Here is a 17,733-nt window from a genome sequence, read left to right on the forward strand (position 1 = left end):
GAATGCAGCAAGGAAAGACCTAGTTAAGCTGCAGCTGGCCCAGAACAGAGCACCACATCTTGCTCTTCATTGTAATCAGAGGGCTGAAATAAATACTATGCATGCCAGTCTCTCTTGGCTAAGAGTTGAGGAGAGACAGACTGCATCACCTTGCTTTTATAAGAAACATTCATGTGTTGAAAATCCCAAATTGCATAGTCAATTTACACACAGCTCTGACACACACACTTACCCCACCAGAAATGCCACCAGGGGACTTTTCACAGTCCCCAAATCCAGAACAAATTCAAGAAAGCGTACAGTATTATATAGAGCCATTATTTCATGGAACTCCGTTCCATCTCATGTTGCTCAAATGAACTGCAAACCTGGTTTAAAAAAACAGATAACACCTCACGGCACAACACCTCTCGCCTATTTGACCTATTTTGTGTGGACCCCAGAAATAGTAGCTGCTGCTTTTGCAACAGCTAATGGGGATACTAATAAAATACCACATACTTCCCGGAAGGACCTGAGACCATGACTCCTGGCGACTCCTGGCTGTCCCTGTACCAGTCCATCTGGTCGTGTTGCCGATCCAGTTATGCGGCTATGGAACCCTGACCTGTTTCACCGGACGTGCTCTCTCTCTCTCTCTCTCTCTCTCTCTCTCTCTCTCTCTCTCTCTCTCTCTCTCTCTCTGCTATGAAAAGCCAACTGACATTTACTCCTGAGGCATTGGACTGTTCCATCCTCTATAACCACTGTGGTTATTATTTGACCCCGCTGGTCATCTAAACGTCTTGAAGAACGATCTGGCCTTAATGGCCATGTAATCCTATGACCTCCACCTGGCACAGCCAGAAGAGGACTGGCGACCCCTCGGAGCCTGGTTCCTCTCTAGGTTTCTTTCTAGGTTCTTGCATTACTAAGGTGTTTTCCTAGCCACTGCTTCCTCATATGCATTGCTTACTCCTTTAGGGTTTTAGAATGGGTATATCTGTATAACAATTTTTTGGGGGAACTGCTGATGTAAAAAGGGCTTTATAAATAACATTTGATTGATGTTGATTGATTTCAACAGAACCACTAATCATACTATGATGTAACTAATTCAGTGGATGCTGATGTCCCTTTAAATCAGAGGAAGAGCTCATTGTCATGGCTGAAATGCAATTAACCCAACCCACCCTCCAATTTCTCCCTCCCCACCAGCCTCCACTGAAATAGTTAGATGATCATTTAACATGGCAGAGGTCTTGCTCCTCCTAACCTGTAGGCGTTGTAGAGGTTGCGCTTCTCGTTGATGCCCAAGCAGCGCCCTCTGCTGCAGGGGAGGGTGAAGTTGCGGGCGGGAAACTCCATGATGCAGTCGGAGGGGGAGCAGGGGGCCTCCTCTGTGCTGGCGTCATCCAGGTCTGTGACTTTGAGCTCCCCCGCCACCAGGACAAATTGGCGAGGCCTGAAGTCCAGCAGGGTGACAGAGCCCAGAGGGGAGTGGGCCAGGTAGTGGAGCAGACGCACTAGACTCAGACAGATCTGCAGCAGAGAGAGAGAGAAAGAGTTTGTGAGTGTAATGTTTACTGTTCATTTTATAATTCACTTTTTATTGTTTATTTATTTTCACTTGCTGCGGTCATATAAACATATGTTTCCCATGCCAATAAAGCTCCTTTGGATTTAGTTGAATTGAGAGAGAGGTTGAGGGAATGGTGGCTCCATATCTAAATCTGTTCAGGGTACATGAATCTACTTCTGTGCCAAATGTGGAGCCTTTATCTTAAAACAGTCCAAGTTAGAGTATCCGCCCTGAAATTGTAAGGTTGGAAGGTTTTAGTGTAATTCTGTAGCAGATAAGAGAAATTACAGTGGGGATGAGTCAGTCTGTCATTATTTCCCTGATTCCATCTCTCTATTCCATTGCATTGTTCTCTTTTCCACTGCATTATTCTCTTTGGGGTTGACTGAGAGCAACCCCCCCCCCCCCCCCCCCCTCGCCCCCCATTTCCTCTGTGAACACTCATAAATCCCTGAGAGAACCACATGAGTCTGTGTGTTTGTGTGTGCCCCTCTCCCATTGTGTGTGTCCAGGGGTCGAGGGTAAGGGCTGAAAGGGGCAAGGAAACACGTGAAAGGGGCAAGAGAACGCGTGAAAGGGGAATAGACACCTATATTATACAGACTATAAACCATACATCTACGTTCCCAAGAGCAGAGAGGGGAGTGAGACAGAGGGGAAAAGAGGAGGAGAGGAGGAGGAGCTGAACAGCTCATTTCTTTTCAAGCGAAACAAAAGCTGTTTTTAATGTACTCTGGATTAAGTGTGAGTGGGAGAGGTGAGACACAGAGCACTCAGGCGTGAGTTAGGGTCTGGAGTCTCTTTCTAACCCTAGTAAAGTAAGAGTAGTGCTGGAGGAATGCAACACTATGTTACACTATGCTTAAATGGGGCAATTTGCAGTTGCTACATACATTTTTTGGACTTATAAATGAATTGTATGTATATAAAAAGAAACACTGTATAGGCTCAAAACATGGTAAAAACTCGTTGATATCATGTTGATATCATGGATGGTCGGTCCTTGCATCTATAGTTCTGTCTATGAATTTGGGAGTGGATACATTTCTCCAGCACCATCCCTCAGCTCCCTACCGAAACAGTGGTGAGGAATTAGCATTCTTGTTGTTTCAACTGCTGATTGCCCCTTTAAATACTTTTTAATTTTTTTTTTATTGATTTGATTGATAGCCATAGTTTTTTTAGAGTACCCTATTCTGTCATTCTATTTGACCATACTGTGTATTGTAAATACTGCAATACAGGTTTGATAGAATGTATCTATAATTTAACATTTCCATAAATGTAAATGAGCCTGACGTGAAGGTTGACAGACAGACTGCTGGGTGGGTGTGGTTAGTGAGGATGGAGGGGTTAAAGGGGATATGGGTGTGTCTGTCTCACTGACAGGGGCTGCAGGCCAGGGCCATCAAAGCCTTTGTCAACGCTCACAGGAAATGGTTACAGACCTAAATGGAGCATTTGAAATTCAGTGGGTTTACAGCGCGCCTCCCCAGAGTCTATTAATGCCTCATACGAATTGCAAATGCCCAGAGAAAAAGCATATTTTTCTTTCATTTCGCACTCCACATTTCAAGGGAAGGATCTTGGGTGACCTGACGCTTATGTTGTGGGGAAACAAAGGAGCAACCAAAAAAACAGCACACACTGATGCTGCATGAACACACACCGCACACACAAGATCCAGAGATAGTAAGTGGTGGCACTCCATTGAAATAGTATTATTATATTTAGGTAATAAAAATGTAAAAATAATAATCTCATTGAATTTGTCTAACCTCATGCTCTGTTATTGCATTACGGTAAAATTGAGTTACATAGACAAAACCAAGACATCTTGTTTGAAATGCAATGGTTTCTCTCAAAGCTAGACAAAGTCATTTTTCACTGTGCTTCAGATCCACTGAGTGAACCACAAAGACATTTGCAGAGCCATTCATAGAAAAGCAACTGATTTCTACGTGCAACTTAAAGTTATTTAAACGCTGTTTCTATCAGACTTACAAAAAGGAACAAGCACTAGGAAGGAGTCTTTAAAAGCATGGTCGCTGTTTAAAAGTGGGAATTACTTGCACTAACCCAGCGTTTCCCAAACTCGGTTCTCGTTTAGTTTTTTTCCCTAACACTACACAGCTGATTCAAATTATCAAAGCTTGATGATTAGTTGATTATTTGAATCAGCTGTGTCCTGAGGACCGAGTTTGGGAAACCCTGCACTAAGCACTGGGTATTGTTCTCTGTGGAAGTACTCACAGGCTTGGAAACCCGTGTGGCTATCATTAAAGGCCCAGGAAATCAAAGTGGAAAGTTATCTCAGTCGATTTATTTACCAGAAGGCTGATGTTCAGTGGTGGCCGGGTGCCATTTAAGATGAGGGAGGACGATTTTTGTATTTTTATGAGTATGTACTTATTTATATTAGCTACAGCATACTGGATAACTGTCATTCATATTCCATTCAGCCAGCTCAATGTAACATCGATTGGTTTAGGCTACTACATGATACTCCAATTTTCCCTGTACCCATCATAAGGTTGCTACAAGCTAGGAGGTTGAGGGAAAAGTTTGAGTAATCAAGGTAATCAGACAGTGACACATTCAATACCACCTTGCACACTATTTGCTGCATCTAGCTGATCTAGGGTGTGTAATCATTAGTCGGAAAGTTGCAAACAAAGGTTTCTATTGGACAAATTCAGTTATGTTTTCACCGTTTTTTTTCAGTTTTCTTCCATTTAAGAAATGTTTTTCAAAAGACTTCGGCAGAATGAATACACCCCTGATCACCCGCAAACACAGTTCACTTTCATAGAAACCTTTCCAAACCAAACCTTCATACCACATCCAAACAGCATCATCACTTTGATCTTTATATAATCCCTTCTCGCATCTACCCGGTCTCATCTCACCTTTGCTTGTGGACTTCAGTGCACAACACAAAAGCTGTCTGTGACCAGGCAAACAAACCTTTCCAAACCTTCATACCATAACCGCTAACTGCTACACACAGCCTACATCGTTGTCAGCATATTAGGTAACATCGGTCAACATACTAGAACTAACGTGTTCGTAAACCCACTACAATCATGTAGTACAGTGTACAGCAAGCAGTTTAGCAGTTCACCGGCAGGCCCTGGTGGCAAATTAATAAAATCAAATGCTTACCATGACTTGGAAGAGTTCAAGTGTTGGGTAGCCATAGCCAGCTAGCTAACATCGCATCCCTCTCTGTTTGAGCTGGGTGTTTGAGTAGGCTAAACTTGCTAGCTGCATTAATTAGCAAAGTAAGTATAATTGAAAGTGAAAAAACACAAAATAGTTCTCGCTCTCGCTTCTCCGTCATTTTTGAAGAAATTTGTTCATTCAAAACTGTTCTACTATTGTCTTTCTTTCTCTTTGAGTCAACTACCCACCACATGTTATGCACTCCACATTTCAAGGGAAGGCTCTTGGGTGACAAGGGAGGCATACCTGACGCTTATGTTGTGGGGAAACAACTACTAGTTATCTCCCTCACTGATCAGCTCAAATTCATATTGTTCACACTCGTTCTAACATGGACGAGGGCAGAGAAAGGTGCCGTGCGTGCTGGTGTAAGAAACATGTGTCCACAATCCACCTCCCAGTCAGTCGCCCGCTACTCCTCCCCTCTACACAAGAGCGTCCCCCATCTATCCTGGACAAGCAGTATTAGTCAACATGACTATTGACACCAAAAGTGTGCTGAGTTAGGAAAACAGAGATGAACTGCTTTGGCAATGCAAGCTAGCTGTAGCTTGTGCTTTCAGTACTAGATTCAGTATTTGATCCTTTGATTGGGTGGACAACATGTCAGTTCATTCTACAAGAGCTCTGATAGGTTGGAGGACGTCCTCCGGCTGTTGTAATAATTACTGTGTAAGTCTATGGAAGTGGGTGAGAACCATGCGCCTCCTAGGTTTTGTAGTCAATGTACCCAGAGGACGGAAACTAGCTGTCCTCAAGCTATACCATGGTGCTACCCCAGAGAGTGCTATGGAGGCTACTGTAGACCTTCATTGCGAAACAGATTGTTTTAGTCAATTATTTGGTGACGTGGATATATTTAGTATAGTTCTATCTAAAAAGGATAACTTTTTTCATGTTTCACAATTTGTATTTTTATGAAATTTACGGAGGAGGATGGTCCTCCCCTTCCTCCTCTGATGATCCTCCACTGGCTGATGTATTTGGTGTGGTGAACTACACTATGAAGCTCCGTGAGGAAGCTCGGACTTTGGATAAAGGCCGCCTCTCCATGACAAATACAGTTTTGATTAGGGATGAAACAAATGATGCTTTAGGAGGTCATAGACTAGTGTGATGACATGTAGATAGGCTTAGTGTGTAGTGTTATAAATGACAGTGACGGCGCATTCAAGGACGTGTTGAGCTATGCTTGTGTCAATGGTTACACTGGGAACTCTTTAACTAACTTCCCCATGCCCAATTCCAAACCCACCCCTAGCCTTACCCCCTAGGCACTTGTACAAATCTGAAAGGATTGCATAGATGTAAATGATATGGAAGCTCAAGGCACTTAAGGAAGCCCAAGGCCTATCAGAAGGCATTGTGAAGCTAAATTTGGCAACAGTCTTTCCCACCCTGTATTCATCATCACAGTAGAAGAGCTGACTGTCTCAGTGAATCTCCTCCAGTCTTGCCAGTGAGGAAAGGAAGCAAGAGAGAAAGGAAGAGAAGAGAGGAGGGGATAGAGAGAAAAGAGGAAGAGAGCACTTGCTGGTGATTTCATGCACCGAAGCTCTTTCATCCTCTGTGTGGCAAGCGGGTGGACCCTCCCCCGGCCACATGAAGCAATAGGAAATAATTAGAGCGCGGCTCTGTGGCGATAGTGATCGGCAGACCCGGCCCGGGGGCCCCGGCGGCACACAGGTCCATGTTGCCCAGCTAGGGAGGCAGGAAACTGAGTAGGAGAAGGGCCCTGGCTCTGGAAATACCATCCGCTATACCAGTAGTGTCCCTATAAACCAGGTTAACCAAGCCCATGTTTCAGCCAATTCGCTCTACATTCTGAGTCAGCCTGCAATGGGTTTGAGTCACAGGCCTTAGTATCTACTTACGCATGTGACCTACCCTCAGTCCCTCAGTAACACCTACCAGAATTCAGCCTATTCTGTTGACTCATACATGTGGCACTCTGTTCAGTGAGAGAGGGGATATCACAAGACGTTGACAAGATAATGATCATGTCAATATAGCATTTGATTAAAACCCTGTTTTAAGTGAGTGCTTAAGTGAAATGTGTGTGTTGTCCGCTAACACTCACCCTGAAGCGTTCCTCCCAGGAGGTCTGCAGTAGTTGGATCATCTCCAGAGGACTTCCCAGCTCTGTGATGGCTGTCACCGTGTCCTGGATGTCATTGCTGTCTTGGTAGCAGTAGCCGTACAACTGGAGAGGACACCGAGAAACACTGGTTCTTCATCTATACACACACGATATATACACTGAGCGTACAAAACATTAGGAACACCTTTTTAATATTGAGTTGCACGCCCTTTTGTCTTCAGAACAGCCTCAGTTAGTCGGGTCATGGACTCTACAAGGTATCAAAAGCGTTCCACAGGGATGCTGGCCCATGTTGACTCCAATGTTTTCCACAGTTGTGTCAAGTTAGCTGGATGTCCTTTGGGTGGTGGACCATTCTTGATACACACGGGGAAACTGTTGAGCGTGAAGAACCCAGCAGCGTTGCAGTTCTTGACACACTCAAACCGGTGCACCTGGCACCTACTACCATACCCCGTTCAAAAGCACTTAAATATTTTTTCTTGCCCATTCACCCTCTGAATGGCACACATACACAATCCATGTCTCAAGGCTTAAAAATCCTTTAACCTGTCTCCTCCCCTTCATCTACACTGATTGAAGTGGATTTAACAAGTGACATCAATACGGGATCATAGCTTTCACCGGGATTCACCAGATCAGTCTATGTCATCATGAAAAGAGAAGGTGTTCCTAATGTTTTGTATACTCCGTGTAAACCTGAGCCGTCAGTGACAAACAATCTCATTCAGAAGATTGAATTACTGTATATCGGTTGCATGCATTCTGATGTTTTTAAAATGAAAACGCAATGAGACATGCGAGAGCTTTGGCACTCATTAATGTTTCTTTTGGTCGATTGAAGTAGTTTTACTCTCCTCTTTCTTGCTATGGTAAGTGCCTCCCAGAGATGCCGGCCCTTTGCTTGCATAAACATTTGTGTAAGATAATTTGTGCCAGAAGAACTGGTTAAAATAAGTGGGCATGAAATTCAATCTAAAAGCATAACAACCAATACGGCTGTCAACCATACCATCGGGGAAAACACTGACTATGCAAAACAGAGAAGGTGGCATTGCATGTTGTTTATTGGTTAATAAAAGGCTTTTACAAGTGAATGATGTGAGAATGTAGCGTTGTCTGAGAGTAAAGTAGTGGAGGCTTCATACTCTCTGAGGGTGACTACTGCTTGTTAGCAGTTTGGGTGTGCCTGTGAAGAGCGACGCAGAGACATTTTATAGCGGTGCTGTGTGATGGGAAATGTGAGGTGCCCAGTGGGTGCCAACCTTGTGGGAGGATAGGAGGGGCTTGTGGGCAAGGCTGGCAGAGTGGCCCCTCACCCCACCACTGGGTGCAGCATGACAAACACATGAAGAAGACTGCACTTATAGAGCTTAAATCAGCCCCTTTTCCTTGTGCAGTGAGAAAAGCATGTATGAATTGAGTTCAGTTGAGGTTAAGTTTTCGAGTGTTGTAGAGTCTCTTTATTTCTCTCTGTAGAAAAAAAATGTTCTGTTGAGTATGTGAATCTAAAGTGCATTTTTGCAGCAAAAGAAGAATGGTGTTTTTTTTTATACTGCCATCAATGCAGGACTAACACCTTTTTTTTGGAGTGAGTCTGTGTGTGTGTGTGTGTGTGTGTGTGTGTGTGTGTGTGTGCGTGCGTGCGTGCGTGCGTGCGTGCGTGTGAGATTGCCCTTGGCAATGCCAGAGAAGCTTTCCCAGGGGTTGGAGTGTACGGAAAGTTTTGTTATCTGAGATTGAATTCACAGTAATGACTATTATCAGCACACGCCATCTCCAGGCTGTGTGTACTGTATGCACCACGTCTGCAGCCAGTGCTGGAGTTGTTGGTATTGTGTGCAGCGGAGGCATTCTTGTGCGAACACGACCGCATCAGGGCAGTGTTTTCCCTCCATGTCAGACGAGACTCATTGGCAGCTAAGGCTGCCCAGAGTGAGATAGCAGCTGTACGCATGCTGGGGCAGTGTTTGTGTTTGCTTTGAATCTGGTGCCATTTTGTCTGACTGAGGTTCAGAGGTCACTCACCTCGGTCGTTTGATAATGTATTTTTACTGAGAAAGGCATGACCTCATTGAAGCGTTTCAGAGAATTATCAAATCTGTGCAAATGTATTTATATATTTCTGCAACGGGATTCTGAACGGTTCGGTTGTGAGTGCTGTTCTGAGTTCAGAATCTATTCTGCTGTTGTGAGTCCAGGTCTTGATGTGTCTCTGTTTCCTCTTTACATAGAGGTTTATCTAAGTTGCATCTTTGGATGGGTGTATATAGAGCATGAGAGAGCGAGGCCTTAGTGAAAAGGCTGAGAAAATCTGAGGTGAGGTAAGTGTGAAAAGGCAGGCACGTTAGGAGCCAAGCCTATTAGGCCAACCTCCTGGCAGTTCACCACTTTCCCGGCCAGAGGCAGGAGTGAGTCAGCATGCCATAGCACAGCATGGCCTCACCGGGAACAGAGAGGGGGGCCAAGGGCCAGGGCCACAAACACACACCAGCCCAGGGACTAGTCACACTCACACAGGCCAAACCCCCACTGGCCAGTTGGCTGTACACACAAGAAGTGAGTTGAAGGAAGGTTGGAAGGTCTCTCTGTTCTTACTAAACTAAATGTAGGGTAGCGGGAACGTGCATTTCAACTGAGACCGGTTAATAATGCTGAGAGTTGAAGATGGACAAAGAGAATGAATCCATGCAGGTTCTGCTTGAGGTGAGGCCGGGTAACCAGGGTAGCGGTCAGAGTGAGACGGGTCTAGCAGCCAAAAGGGGGGGGGGGGGGGTGCTGCTGCTGGAACGGCTGCTCGAGTAGCAGATGAAATAGTCGAGAACATATGCTATGCGCGTCATAATATGCCAACGCACCGGTGCTCCACAAAAGCATTTCTGTGTGGGACATTATTAATGTGTAAATAAACGCCGGGGTCGGCAGGGCAGTTAACCCAGTCACCACACGCTCTTACCGAAGGCCTCCTGGCCCCCGATCAAACCGGCCCCGGGGCGGACATGTTTGTCCAGAGATGAAATCCCCAGCATCTGCCAGAGCCCAGAGCACACTGCTGCTCTTCTGTTGGACAGGGTCACTGCAGGACTGAGTGTCAGTCAAACAAGAACACCTCTATCATACCAACCGGATTCTCTCTGGATCTCTGCTACGGACTGGGTGGGGACTTACTGTAAAGCCCAGTACAAAAAGTAGAGCTTTTCATTTCACTCTCAAATCAGGTAATAAGTAACATACTTTGAACTATTATTCATGAACTTGTATGAAATGCATGTTTGAAGTCTATCCATGTGCAGCGTAGGGGTTTAACTTAGTGCTCGCATGCGTGCGTATGTGCATGTTTATCCTTGTGGGGACCAGAAGTACTCACGAAGATAGTAAAACAAGGGGACATTTTGCCGTTCCCCAAAAGGAAAAAGGCTATTTTCGGCATAGGGGTTAGGTTTACAGTTACAATTAAGGTTAGGGTTAAAATTAGGGTTAGTTTAGGGATTTAGGGTTAAGGTTAGGGTTCATGTTAGGGTTAGGTTTAAGGAAAATAGGATTTTGAATTGGAATCAATTGTTTAGTCCCCACAAGGAGTGTTAGAATTAGAATAAGAGTTTGGTAGCAGCAGTTGTTTGGTAGCAGCAGTGTGTGTGTGTGTGTGTGTGTGTGTGTGTGTGTGTGTGTGTGTGTGTGTGTGTGTGTGTGTGTGTGTGTGTGTGTGTGTGTGTGTGTGTGTGTGTGTGTGTGTGTGTGTATCGAATGACATTAATGGTTGGATTTGGTATGCCTTGTTTTAATCAGAGACTTGGACCAAGTGCAACTGGCAGAAAACCCTCTGTCATTTTCCTTTTCCATGTGAATTGATCCTAGTACATTAGATGGACTTGATACTCATAATGCATTAAATAGAGGAGGGTGAAATTGTTAAAACCGTAAGTTTGGGTGCATAAAGGGGTTTAAACGTTTTGAGTTTCGATGATTACACACTCCGTTTATTACATCTTTCCCCTTATATAATTTGCATGACTTCATAGGGTTGAAAACAAAGTCTGGAAGCGAGCGTTCTGGAAGAAAATATGTATGACTGCTAACTTAGTACTTTTTGGATGACTGTAAAAATCTACCGAATTCTTTTTTTTTTTTTTTTTGCTGAATTTGGTGCCTTACATCCTCAACGAAAAGGGGGAGGAAGCATATAGAAACATAAAAAAGTTTGTTGAGTAAGAACTCTCATCGACTTGTTTTCTCCAACCGCTCAGTAAAAATAAACAACATTTAAAAAACGGTGTCGTAGGAGAGGGCTGCACAACAAGGTGTTTTGCAGAAAGAATTTACTCCCAATACTCTGGAGTGACATTCACCTTCTTATTTCCTCCTTAAACACATCACAGGGTTTGTCAAATCAATACCTGACCTTCAGACTACCAGTTAACAGGAGCTGAGCATGTTCTCAGAGTGAAATAAAGGGGAGAAGTTACAGAGCTTCAACTAATGCAAATGATGTGGGAGACTCGCTGGCCATATCAAATAATGTTTCACACCAATGTTACTTCATCCGATCAAATTATTGTTCACATTTCTCTTTTAAAACTGGGGGGACTTTTTTTGATGTTCTATGAGCACATACACAACAGCCCATATTCAACTTCAAAACTGTACTTTCCTTGACTTTCTTTATCTGTTACTTAAGAAGTGATGACGTGCATGTATTGTATATTCTCGGAACGTTTCAGAGCAAGAAGACAAGCAGAAATGTCCTATGTTTATGTGGTGATGGTCTGGGGTTCTGGGAGTCATGAGGGCACCCTGCTCTCCATGTAGAGTGTGGGGGCTGCAGGGCTGCTGAGCCCCAACATACCCTAGGGGTTGATCAGAAACAGGGCTGAGGGCTTAGCGAGGCAGGGCAGGCCCGGGACAACAGTTCTCTGGCGTTCTCTTTTCCCCCCAGCTTCCTTCCCATGGAAGTCGGAGGTTAAAGTGTTAACCCCGGGCTTAATTGCAAGTCTGTCTCCAGTCCACTCATCCTCAAACTGACCCCAAGGCCCACAGACACCCAGCTTTCACATTAACACAACCTGGTTACTGATTCCCCAACTAACGGAGGAGATCTACTGAGCAGGCCCTGGGGGAGAGAGGGAGAGGCTGACAGGCTTGTGTAAACATAATCCAGCTACACAGCCAGAAACCCTGCAGCAGCCCAGAGGTCCCACCACTCTCAGATCATTTGTATCCACCACGTATACTTTTGCTGACAGGTAGCCCTTACATTCATGTCATTAGGTAGACACTCTTATCCAGAGGGAATGCATACATTTTCATTGTTTAACAAAAATTATTCCATACTGGTCCCCCATGGGGACTCGAACCCACAACGCTGGTGTTGCAAGCACCATGCTCTACCAACTGAGCCACACGGGCCCTCCTCCCCTCATTCCCTCCGTCACGCACAGCCCTCAGTCCGGGCAGGCAAGTAGCCCCATCTTGTTATCTCCCTCACTGATCAGCTCAAATTCATATTGTTCACACTCGTTCTAACATGGACGAGGGCAGAGAAAGGTGGAGGGCGCCTGCCGTGCGTGCTGGTGTAAGAAACATGTGTCCACAATCCACCTCCCAGTCAGTCGCCCGCTACTCCTCCCCTCTACACAGGAGCGTCCCCCATCTATCCTGGACAAGCAGTATCAGTCAACATGACTATTGACACCAAAAGTGTGCTGAGTTAGGAGAACAGAGATGAACTGCTTTGGTTTCTACCTCTGATCCCCCTCTCTCCAGTGAGAGAGCATTGAGCCTCTGTCTCCTCCTCTCATACTGAGGACTGGCCAGAGGCAGACACTAAGCAGACAGTGTGCTGTAGACTGTTTTGCTCAGACAGAGCCAGACTTCATTACTCTAACAGGATATATTGGATCAGCAGAGCTGGACATTAAATACTCTTTGGGATACTAAACATACAAAAAAGTTTACTTGCAATCAACCAGTTGTTTAGTTTGCACCATTTTTTTTGTAAATGATGCATTGATGTCAATGGGAGATTTACGTGAAAAATATTGTTATACATACAGATCTCAAGTTATGATTCTAGTAAGTCAAATGAATATCAACCTAAGCCAGCTAAAATAAACATTTGTTTTAGTAATGGAGATATTGCTCTAATTCAGTCTTAAAGTTAATACATGATTTATTCCAGTGATTTATTATTTCTACGGCTAGTGGAGCATGCCAGTTAACTTTACCCTAGAAGTCATTCAGGCATTTTTCCTGGTGCACAAAAAAGTGCATGTATTAGCCTTAAGGCCAGTGTGCTCATGTTCATAGAGGAATGAAGAGGAAATAATATTTTCCCTATGATTAGAGAGAGAAATTCCATACCATTTCCAGTTTATGTTGACATTTTCTAAAGCAATTCCTGTAATCCCTCAATGTAGCTTCCATGCCAGAAAATGAATTTTGTTATTTATGTTTATCCTGAAATAAATCATCTTGGTATTATTTGCTTATGACAACGATGATAGAGTGGGATAGCCAAAGTGCACTTTCCAGTCACACAAATGCCAGCATGTACGTGTGTGTGTGTGTGTGTGTGTGTGTGTGTGTGTGTGTGTGTGTGTGTGTGTGTGTGTGTGTGTGTGTGTGTGTGTGTGTGTGTGTGTGTGTGTGTGTGTGTGTGTGTGTGTGTGTGTGTGTGTGTGTGTGTGTGTGTGTGTATTACACTGTGATAGCCAGAAAAGTCTGAGTGGACACACAAACCAAGACTCCAGTACTACAAAAAAGTTTTTGTTTTTTTAAATGTACACAAATAAACACTCCTGTATTACAGTCAATGTTAATGTAAGTCTGTACCTATCACAACACGGACTAGTAAGTGTGCGATGAGAGATGGGCAGCTACTATATTGGGCTCTTCCCTCCCCCCCCCCCCAATCCGCAACGGAACTTCTATAACGAAAATAACTTCCTATTGATGAATAAACCAAGTAAAACATGAAAAACAGTCCAGATGTATCAACATGCTGTAGTGACATGTCGTCCCTCTGTTCGGTGCTGTTGTCAAAAAAGAATGTCTGGTTATAGCTTGGCCATCCAGTTTGGAGGAGAGTTTTGATATGAGTTAATAATGTGAAATATTTCAATTATTGAATGTAAGTCAATTGAAAGACACCCAGTTAGTTATAAGTCAAAGATTGAAATAAGTTACAAAAGAAAGTGGCAAAGGCCTAACTCCCCATAGCCTTACTAATGAGGCCTAACTCCCCATAGCCTTACTAATGAGGCCTAACTCCCCATAGCCTTACTAATGAGGCCTAACTCCCGATAGCCTTACTAAGGTCTAAAAAAGTCAAGAAAAAAAAGAACGTTTTACGTACATTGGTTTTATATGTTAATTTTGTATTTTAATTCAAGGTTCATGTGGGTTTAACATTGTTTGACAATAATATGTGCTTTACAATAATACATATTTTATAAGGGTGTGATATTGTTTTATTGTTTGCTATTTAAATCTCGATAAGAATGTACACTCCCTCTAAAGCTTCATACAGGGTAAATAACTTGATTACGGGTCAGATATTCACCTATATCCCAGGCTAGGGTATCATTCTTAAAATGTTTCTACATTCACCATGCAAACAAAAAGATCAAGTCTGATAGAAGTGACTCAAAATAGGTATGACATATTTAGTTTAAATAGATAACTTCCAGTTCGACTGCGCTAACAAAATACTAATGTATAGCAATTCTGATCAAAAGATCACAAACTTATAATATTGTCCAGAAAATTATTTTAGAGAGCATAATTGATTACATGTATTGTATTTTAATAAATGTTCTGTATAGACTGTTTGGCTACTGTCTTGGTTCTGTTGTACCATCCTATAAAACAGTAGGTCTATCTTGAAAACGTGTCACTTTTTACTTGGTTAAAGTGCAACTAGTGTTTTACCTTAAATTAGCCGACCTACTTTTTTATTAAGTTATAATAACTAGCCTACACTTGAATTCAAAAACAAAACGGCACGTTTTCCACTGGTTTGATGACTACTTATCTATCCAGCAACAGTTGCGATCAAAGAATGAAATGCCCTCGACAATGTCGTTTGGATTGCTGTTGTTTGGATATTTTAATTGGGCCTCATGCGGTACACATTACAGTCAAGCACAGACTTAGGCCTATATGCTGTAGCCTATAAATGCCAATGTAACCAGTACCTCAAGGCCATATATTTTCTCAAACAGTAGCCTAACATGTGAAACATTAGAATAACATTCTTCAAATATTGGCCCTATATCGGACAATGTGAGATGCTTGAGTATAGGCGTGCAACTGTTCTTGTGCATACATCTAGGGATACGTGTACAGGCATCACTATTTGTAGACCTACATTGTAGGCCTATGTGGATTATACATGCTTTATTAGTGTGGATATTGATAAGGCTATTTGGCCTAGGCTACTTATCTCCGTCTGAATTGTAAAATCGTCCTTTACGCATGCATGCACTTATATTGGTGATGTTATAGACAAGCTGCTTAAAGACGCGCTGTTAATATAACGTAATAAAAAGGCCTTCTTTTTTTTTTTTACACAAATGTATTATGATTTACCCGCGTATCGGTAGGCTACGCCACAGATCTGGTGTAAATGCAAATAAAATACAAGGTAATATGCGGCAGAGCCTCGGGCGTCTCACCACTCACCGGCTTGTGTACTATGCAGATCCAGCAAACCGCTGAACGGCTTAAAATCGACAGGATAACAATGAAGCGATGGCGCTCATTCAACTCTAAACTATTAATCAGCCACTAAACGGACAACACATCCACCAAATAGCACTATTAATAATAGGCCAACCATGCACTTATTTCATGTTGCCTATTTTGTTTTCACTGCACTCTGGACTGATTTCTCAAGTAAACTCGTGGAAGTGGAATACACACCAATTTCCAAAGTGTTCAACCCATGTGTCACTTTTGACACGCCGAGAGGCTTAATGTAACGTTTCACACCTATGGTTATTCAGTCATTAGGGAAAGAATGATTCATGGTTTGGCTGTTGGTATAAGACAAAATGGCAATTAACTAACTTCGATACTGCGTAAAGAGCACAAATGGGGTTAAATTTGAAGTCAAACTTAAATGATTTATAGGGCCACTGCTACAAGTTATAACGAAATTAATGGATTTCAGATAAAAATCCTTTAGGCAATAGGCAACAAAAACAAATATATACTACATCTTAAATAGGTCTGTGTGTGATACTAGGCCTATGGCTAAATAAATAATTGTGCAACAGAAATGGCTAAAAGACACCGATCAGTAAGGTATGAATTTGTTAGCTAGCCTAGATATAGATTACCTTCAGAATGTTGGGGTGCTGTAGCCTTTCCATCAGCGTCATTTCTTTCACTATTTTGAAGGACGCCAGTCTGTAGCAGTCTCCAGGTGAACCATATTTCTTTACGCAATTTTCCATATCGTGTCCCCCGAAATCCACCGATTTCAGAGCCACCGACAAGCTGTTGTTGAGAGACGCCTTGTAGACAGCCTTTGTGTAGCCTGAGCCGAGGTACTGAACATTGGTCACGTTGTCTATGCTGCTGCAGCCAAGCATCGGAGTACCGTTAACGCTGCTCAAAGTCATAGTGAAATCTTTCCGTGATGCTGTGGGCATGTATATGGAAGGTGAAAGTCGATTTTGAAAATGCGTCTGTCGGTTTTCGGTTCGCTCAATTACTTTGATAGGGTCCCAATTGTCCCCTGGCTCTGAATCCATGAGCCTCCGTCTCTCCAGCTGGCGGACTGGGTCTCCGGTGCCAGACCCATGCGCTTGGCGCTGACGGTACCGCACAACCTCATCGAATCTTTCTCGTATCTGCAGCAGAAGGTCCTGATGATGCCTGCTTCCTACGGCAGGTTTACTATTGGACTCGGCCACAGCTTCAGTGACTGACTCGCCGATTTGAAGCTGCGAATCGCCTGTAACCTGCTGCTGTTTTTCGTGGTAGTACCGATGTACTCTATGGTCATGGTTCTGATGGTGCTCAAACCCTGGTATATACAGCAAATTCATCAGTGTACCAAGGAAGAAGGCAAGACAGAAACCTGCCGCAACCACTATCCTTCTGCGCTTCATTGTGATCAGTTTTATTAATATCATTAAAATATGTCTGTTTTCGCCTCCAGCCCCCGCCTAGCAGTCTACCACCTCTGTAGCCTTGCCCGGAGTCCACGGTTCTATCGTGAGCGTCAGAACTTAATGGTATACTGATGCCTCGAACGATGCCGAATGCGCTATGATCACGTCTTCATCTTGATTATGATTTATGCAGCCAAGCAGGTTGAAGATCCTCCCCATATAAGGTTGATCGTGGTGATACACTTGCCTTCACAGACTGCAAAGCCCACCACTTATGTAGCCTATGCGCGCATCAGGCAGGGGTCCTCTCTCGTAGCCTACTTAGAAGCCCCCTGAGCGACTGAACAACCGTGACGCCACTGTGATTGACAGCATACGTATATCATGCAGCTGTGAGCACTGTAGTTCTCCAGGCAGTGCGTTTTCATTAGGGTACGTCTTACATAGAACATTTTACAACCACACTACCCATGGTGCAATGTGAAAAATCTATACACTGGACACTTAGTTCCAACAAACCAGCAGCTGTGGGGCGGTGTTTGAGGGTTCTTCGAAATGCCTTTTCGAGTAATGGCACGCGCAAAAGCTGACCACTGAAGCGAGTGATGAAGGCGCATTAGTTGATTGATGGACATTAATAATAATATCTAGTATTGCTCTTGATGGATGAATCTTATTTGAAATCACAATTTTGAATGGCTAGGCTTATATGTGTTTTAAATATAGAC

At 43.5% G+C, this 17,733-nt stretch overlaps 1 protein-coding gene across 2 annotated transcripts in view; it reads right to left on the bottom strand.

Annotated features, from left to right (window-relative positions):
• Positions 1–17,314, bottom strand: part of LOC110502346 (extracellular tyrosine-protein kinase PKDCC) — a 32,626-nt gene extending 15,312 nt beyond the window's left edge. The window contains exons 1-3 of one of the 2 annotated variants that reach the window (XR_005039155.1): positions 16,226–17,313; positions 6,867–6,989; positions 1,256–1,521 (exon numbers count right to left, since the gene is read on the bottom strand). Coding sequence is in view for 1 of the 2 variants with exons in the window: in XM_021580295.2 (XP_021435970.1) it covers positions 1,256–1,521; positions 6,867–6,989; positions 16,226–17,026 (1,190 nt within the window). In the remaining variant the exon portion in view is untranslated. Of the gene's footprint in view, positions 1–1,255; positions 1,522–6,866; positions 6,990–16,225 lie in introns of both variants that reach the window. The other variant, XM_021580295.2, reaches the window with a different exon arrangement.
• Between the last annotated feature and the right edge of the window lie 419 nt (positions 17,315–17,733).

The sequence above is a fragment of the Oncorhynchus mykiss genome, chromosome 23 (assembly GCF_013265735.2).
Source record: "Oncorhynchus mykiss isolate Arlee chromosome 23, USDA_OmykA_1.1, whole genome shotgun sequence".
NCBI lineage: Eukaryota > Metazoa > Chordata > Actinopteri > Salmoniformes > Salmonidae > Oncorhynchus > Oncorhynchus mykiss.